Source organism: Bison bison, unplaced genomic scaffold, assembly GCF_000754665.1.
Source record: "Bison bison bison isolate TAMUID 2011002044 unplaced genomic scaffold, Bison_UMD1.0 scf7180017864037, whole genome shotgun sequence".
Classification (NCBI taxonomy): domain Eukaryota; kingdom Metazoa; phylum Chordata; class Mammalia; order Artiodactyla; family Bovidae; genus Bison; species Bison bison.
The window spans coordinates 11,817,969-11,825,438 of record NW_011494609.1 but is presented as its reverse complement, the minus strand read 5'-3'; the positions used below and the strand labels follow the sequence as shown (position 1 = coordinate 11,825,438).

The following is a 7,470-nucleotide window of genomic DNA, read 5'->3' as shown; positions in this document are numbered from 1 at the left end:
CATATAAGTTAAATAAGCAGGGTGACAATATACAGCCTTGACGTACTCCTTTTCCTATTTGGAACCAGTCTCTTATTCCATGTCCAGTTCTAACTGTTGCTTCCTGACCTGCACACAGATTTCTCAAGAGGCAGGTCAAATGGTCTGGTATTCCCATCTCTTGAAGAATCTTCCACATGATCAACACGGAAATCAGATTGATTATATTCTTTGCAGCCAAAGATGGAGAAGCTCTATACAATCAACAAAAACAAGACCAGGAGCTGACTGTGGCTCAGATCATGAACTCCTTATTACCAAATTCAGACTTAAATTGAAGAAAGTAGGGAAAACCACTAGACCATTCAGGTATGACCTAAATCAAATCTCTTATGATTATACACTGAAAGTGAGAAATAGATTTAAGGGCCTAGATCTGATAGAGTGCCTGATGAACTATGAAATGAGGTTCGTGATATTGTACAGGAGACAGGGATCAAGACCATCCCCATGGAAAAGAAATGCAAAAAAGCAAAATGGTTGTCTGCGGAGGCCTTACAAATAGCTGTGAAAAGAAGAGAAGCAAAAAGCAAAGGAGAAAATGAAATATATAAGCATCTGAATGCAGAGTTCCAAAGAATAGCAAGAAGAGATAAGAAAGCCTTCCTCAGCGATCAATGCAAAGAAATAGAGGAAAACAACAGAATGGGAAAGACTAGAGATCTCTTCAAGAAAATTAAAGATACCAAGGGAACATTTCATGCAAAGATGGGCTTGATAAAGTATTATACATTAGTTTAATATATATAAATATATATTAGTTATATATATCGGAGAAGGCAATGGCACCCCACTCCAGTACTCTTGCCTGGAAAATCCCATGGATGGAGGAGCCTGGTAGGCTGTAGTCCATGGGGTCCCTAGGAGTCGGACATGACTGAGCAACTTCCCTTTCACTTTTCACTTTCATGCATTGGAGAAGGAAATGGCAACCCACTCCAGTGTTCTTGCCTGGAGAATCCCAGGGATGGGGGAGCCTGGTGGGCTTCCGTCTATGGGGTCACACAGTGTCAGACACGACTGAAGCGACTTAGCAGTTATATATATACATGTTATATATATATACACACACACACACACACATATGTACAGGCTTATATATATATATGTATAAGCACACACACACACACATATATATATATATATGTTGTTAAGAGCAAAAAATTGTGAAATCCATCCAAAATTTAGCAAGAGATATCTGGGAAAATTTGCATGTTAGTGAGAGACTTTATTTTCTTGGGCTCCAAAATCACTGTGGATGGTGACTGCAGCCATGAAATTAAAAGACGCTTGCTCTTTGGAAGAAAAGATATGACAAACCTAGACAGCATATTAAAAAGCAGAGACATTACTTTGCAACAAAGTTCCATCTAGTCAAAGCTATGGTTTTTCCAGTAGTCATGTACAGGTGTGAGAGCTGGACCATAAAGAAAGCTGAGTGCTGAAGAATTCATGTTTTTGAACTGTGGTGTTGGAGAAGACTTTGGAAAGTCCCTTGGACTGCAAGGAGATCAAACCAGTCCATCCTAAAGGAAATCAGTCCTTGATATTCATTGGTAGGACCAATGCTGAAGCTGAAGCTCCAATAATTTTGGCCTCCTGATGTGAAGAGCAAACCAGTCCATCTTAAAGGAAATCAGTCCTTGATATTCATTGGTAGGACCAATGCTGAAGCTGAAGCTCCAATACTTTTGGCCTCCTGATGTGAAGAGCTGACTGATTGGAAAAGACCCTGACGTTGGGAAAGATTGAAGGTAGAAGGAGAAGGGGGTTGGCAGAGGATGAGATGGTTGAGTAACATCACTGACTCAATGGACATGAATTTGAGCAAATTCCAGGAAATAGTGTAGAACAGAGGAGCCTGCGTGCTGCAGTCCATGGGGTCACAAACAGGCAGACATGACTTAGTGACTGAACAACGACAACTTACTAGTACTACTACTACTAATGCATCCTATCATGTAATCTTTAGCAACAACTAGTAAGTGTGTGCTCTGGGAATCAATGAGTATTTTTAATACCAAAGACTCACTCACAGTATGTGATATTTCCCTTAAGATATGAGGCAGCTTACAAAAATACATTCAGTACAAAAGAAGAAAATAATCACAGAGAATCAGGGTGACAGGTAGGAAAAAAGCAAAGCTTTGGATAAGATGAACACACAGGAATTACATAAGATTTTTTTCTTAACATAGGTGGACTGTCTTTGGTTTTAAACTCTTAACACATGTCAGAGGAGGGTAGGCAGTAGCAAGACTGCCAATGTATGTTTGAGTCTTGTCAGTGATTCCTGAGCCGGGATACTCCGTGTGTGTGTGTTCTCACTATACTATAACAGGCACAATGAAGGCGTGTAAAAACAAATGTAAACTTCATGGTTCAATTTCCCAAATTTGGGGATTTATCATCTTTGGCAAAGCGAATAAACTTTTGTGTTAGCTCCTCACTTTATGACTAATAAATAAGAAAGATTAACTTAGGTCAATGTACTGGCTCACAAGTGTGTATTAGGTTTAATCATTCTTTTTCTTTGCTTCAAGGATTTTGACTCTTTCTTTTCTGCAAAAGAAGAGAATATTATTTATTCCTTCCTTGGCTTGGCTCCCCCTCCAGGCTCAAAGGTAAGCTTGAGCACCCCCATGGGGTTCGATATAGGTCATAAGTGAGGATAAGATCAGCATCTGAGACTGTTAAATAAATAATGATCTTTAAATTAACATGATTGCAATATACTTCTTTTTCTTATGCAGAGATTTGCATGGGTTCTACTGAAACATATTTCAGAACTATACTTTTATTATTTTTGAGGTTTATACCTAGTTATAATAAGTTTTACAATACCTAAGTTAAGAAATATTGCATTCAGTAATTTTAAGGGTGTTGATTGAATATGTAAAAATATAAATTCTCAGGTTATATCTATGAAATTATTTTGTTGTGAATTTTTCACAACAGCTTATGTTAGTTAATTTTATAGTGATATATACTCTTCTATTATTCCTGTTTAAAATAAATTGAATTTTGCCTTTTTGTATCTGGTAAGGAGGGAAAAAGTATGATCTAGACTCGTAAATAAATTTCATAAGGTTTTTTCCCCCCCTCTGGTGTTGTTTCATCTTTAATTATGTATTAATATCATTGAAATAAAGAATTATGCTAATAAAACAAGTACCATGAATTTGAGTGTTTGATGGAGATCATCTGGCTTTGTTCTTTACTTTCATTGAAACCCTTACCTCTACCAAGCATCTCATACATGACATAGATACAAGACAAGCACACATTTATCTAATTCATTTATTTCTTAGTTAATTTGTTTGTGCCCTGCTTCATTTCAAAAGAGATTTTTGTGAAAGTTAATTCTTGCACAAGTAAATTCTGAGCTCCCCCGAAAGGCTTACCTTACAGAGATGGGTGTGTCTCAGAGGCATGTGGGTGTGCTGTCTTCCATGTGTCTGCATTCTTCAGGTAATAATGCCTGAGGTCTCTTTTATGAAGTTTAACAGATTCTGTCTCCAAATGGTAATGTAGATTTCCCAGATGGCTAATGGTTCTATAGGAGGATAAAGCCTCCTGTTAAAATAATGAAACACCTTTCTGGCTTTGGTCAACTTAAATGCAACATATTTCATACATTTTATTAACAGCTTAAAAAAAGTGCTAAAAGTTATTACACACAATTCAATCTTTTTTATTTGATGAAAGAGTTTGGTAACGGAGTCACATTAGTTTAGCTAGTATGTTTAAGAGATGGTGCCTTAGTGTTAGGATATATTTCTTGGTGGGGACACTCAGGTCCCTGGGATCTTGAAAAGGAAAGGAAGGGTGGAGGGAAGAGTGTTTCAGGGAAAGGTAAGAGCAAGTGCAAAGGCCCTGAGGCAGCATAGAGCTTGGAGAAGACCTGCTTGATGGCCATGAGGCCTGAGTCCCTGGAGTGAGGGGAACAGATACATGGGATGCAGGGGTGGCAAGTGAGCAGCCTGTGGCTTACTGGGGTGCTCTGGAGTCTATCTTAGGTGTGCGAAGACATAAGGGTTTTCAAGCAGAGGAATGAAGTGATCTTATTTCCTTCTTAGAACTCTTTTGACTACAACAGGATGAATGGATTGAAGTGGGATGAATGACTACAGATGTCCTGGTGGCTTGGATTAGGGTGGTGGGGATAGAATGGTACAGAAGTGGATGACTTTAGTGCCTGTTCTGAAGGAAGAATGCTGGTAAGAATTGCTGATGGACTGAATCAGCAATGAGCATGTTGGACAGCAAAGAGATGTATTGCAGGCAGATTCTTTACCATTTGAGCCACCACAAAGGGACCCCACTATTTGCAGCGCAGTTTGAGCTAGAACCTTCATTGCTGTCATTATTACTCAGTGTTTATGTGTGTGCACCCTGGCAAAGTCCTTCAAGTCTCCTTTGGGAAGACAGACACTTGATGATTTATGGAAATGATATTATTTGTCACAGTATCATTTTGTAGTAAACAACATCGTGGAGAAGTGTCAGCAAAGAAATCAATCTTGCTCAAGCTAAAAATAGACATTCTTGACTATTGTGGAGAAAATGTATACTTATAAAATGATATTCAGCATTATAAGCAGCATTATTGCTTGCAGAACTGGTTTTTTGTCTTAGGCAGGCTGTTCCAGGCCAAGTACAGGGCTGGTTTTCCTAAGAGAGCTTTGTGAGTAAGCACTGTCCCTGTAAAGTCAACCTTAGTTCTTCACAGGCATCTGGTCATATCTGATTCAATGAGCATCATTTTTCTATTTTATTTTTAATTGAAGTATAGTCGATTTACAATGTTGTGCCAATCTCTGCTGCAAAGTGACCCAGGTATATACATATCTACATTCTTTTAAAATGTTCCTTTCCATTACGGTTTATCCCCAGAGATTGGATATAGTTTCCTGTGCTATACAGTAGGACCTTGTTGTTTCTCCATTCTCAATGTAATAGTTTGCATCAACCAGCCCCAAACTCCCAGTCCATCCCTTTCCCCCCTCTCTCTCTGCCTTGGCAACCACAACCCTGATCTCTAGGTCTGTGAGTCTATTCCTGTTTTGTAGGTAGGTTCATTCTTTTTTATGGCCGAGTAGTATTCTACTGTATATATGCACCACATCATTAGCCATTCATCTATCAATGGACATTTGATAGGTTTAGGTTGTTTCCATGTCTTGACTATTGTGAATAGTGCTGTTATAAACATAGGGGTGCATGTATCTTTTTGAATTATAGTTTTGTCTGGGTATATGCCCAGAAGTGGGATCATATGATAATTCTATTTTTAGTTTTCTGAGGAACCTCCATACTGTTTTCTGAGGAACCTCCATACTGTTTTCTGTAGTGGCCACACTAACTTGCATTCCCACCAACAGTGTAGGAGAGTTCCCTTTTCTCCAGACCATCTCCAGCATTTGTAATTTGTAGACCTTTCAGTGGTGGCCATTCTGACCCCTGTGAGGTGGTACCTTGCAGTTTTGATTTGCATCTCTCTGATAATTAGTAATGTTGAGCTAAATAATTAGTAATTTTTTCATGTGCCTACTGGTCATCTGTACATTTTCTTTTGAGAGTGTCTATTAAGGTCTTATACCCATTTTTCAATTAAGTTGTCCGTATATTTTGGAGATTAAGCCCTTGTCAACTGTATCATTTGCAAATATTTTCTCCTATTTTATAGGTTGTCTTTTTTTTTTTTTTTCCTTTCCTGAGAAAAAGCTTATAAGTTTGGTTAGGTTCCATTTGTTTATTTTTGTTTTTATTTCTATTGCCTTGGGAGGCCAACCCAAGACATTTATATGATTTATGTCAGAGAATGTTTTGCCTATGCTCAGTGAGCCTCGTCCTTAATAACACAGAAGCAAGGCTTTGGTTGCATAACCAGTTTCCAATTATGCCTTCGTAACAAGGAATATACATTCTTACTGAACCTAGGCAAATAACTATATTGTAAAAAGTAAAAAGATTCAATTAGAATTTTTGAATTCTGGAGGAATCAGAGAGAATGTTATTTACAAATGTTTGATTTCAATGTACAAAAGTAGCATCTACTACAATGTCAAAATTTATAAAATACTTAAGAGAAAAAACAGGGCTTCCTTACACATCCAGAAAATAAAACATTAAAAAAAATCAACAATATTCCAAGCAAAAACTACAGTCATACCTCATTGATTCATTCTGTCCTATGTAATTAGCTCTTAATTCCACTGGATCCGAGTTTAGAAGCCTCAGGAATCCATCTACATCTCAACTAGAATTTTGGAAATTCTGACTCAGTCCAGTCATATGGTCTCTAACTGATGCTATCAGAAGCCTCTACTCCACAGCACTCGACGTCAAATCCTTTTCTGTGGCACTCTGAGTAGTCATTCTACATAGTAGATTAAGCACGATGGTTTGTAGCTAATTACAAAGGCTTTCAGGGAAGCTAAGAAAAATATCTGTGTGTGACAAAAGACTTAAAATGACTGTGGTTAATTCATTACTGTTCATTTTCAAATTTGAAAGACTTGATGAGAATTATGATAAAAATAGTGCAGCTGGCAGGAAATTTTGTTATATATGCTAACAAAGAGCCAGCAGAAAAAGAAATTAAGAAAACAATTCCATTGCAATTGCAGCAAAAAGTAAAATACCTAAGAATACATTTGAGCAAAGGGGTACATTACCTATGCACTGAGAACAGTAAGACATTGTTGGAAGAAATCGAATAAATAATAAATGGAATAAATAAATAAATGGAAAGATATTCTGTGTTCATGGATTGGAAGAATTAATGTGGAATCTATAATTTTTTTGACCAAATTTAGGAAGATTTTAGCCATTATAGTTTCAAATATTATTTCTGCCCCATTTTTTCTCATCTCCCCTTCTGACAGTCTAACTCCATATATTTTAAGTCTTTTGTCATTATCCTATATTTCCTTTATTTCCCTGAAGCTTCTTTTTAACCCTTGTTTTTCTCCAGTCTTCAAATTGTATAATTTCTGTTTGTCTATCTTTAAGTTTACTTACTTTTTCCTCTGTCATCTTTATTTTGCATTTAGTCTAGTGACGCTTAAATTTCAGATATTGTACTTTTTTTTACATTCTAGTATGTCCCATTTGTTTGCTGTTTACAGTTTTTATTTCTCTGCTGATATTTCCAATTGTTTCATCACTGTAGGAATATTTTCCTTTACATCTTTGAGTATAGTCTTATTAAGTTAAGTTGCTCGCTCAGTCATGTCCAACTCTTGGCGACCCCGTGGACTGTAGCCCACCAGGCTCCTCCGTCCATGGGATTCTGCAGGCAAGAATACTGGAGTGGGTTGCCATTTCATTCTCCAGGGGATCTTCCTGACCCAGGGATCAAACCCAGGTCTCCCGCATTGTAGGCAGATGCTTTAACCTCTGAGCCACCAGGGAAGCCCATAGTCT

The 7,470-nt window shown here is 37.5% G+C and overlaps 1 protein-coding gene across 2 annotated transcripts in view; it reads left to right on the top strand.

The window, feature by feature from the left end:
* Positions 1-7,470, top strand: part of SH3BGR (SH3 domain binding glutamate-rich protein) — a 72,988-nt gene that overhangs the window by 16,836 nt on the left and 48,682 nt on the right. Inside the window, exon 3 of one of the 2 annotated variants that reach the window (XM_010834950.1) lies at positions 2,583-2,663. The exons of the other annotated variant lie outside the window; for it this stretch is intronic. Coding sequence (XP_010833252.1) covers positions 2,583-2,663 — 81 coding nt within the window. The remainder of the gene's footprint in view (positions 1-2,582; positions 2,664-7,470) is intronic. 2 annotated transcript variants of the gene reach the window in all.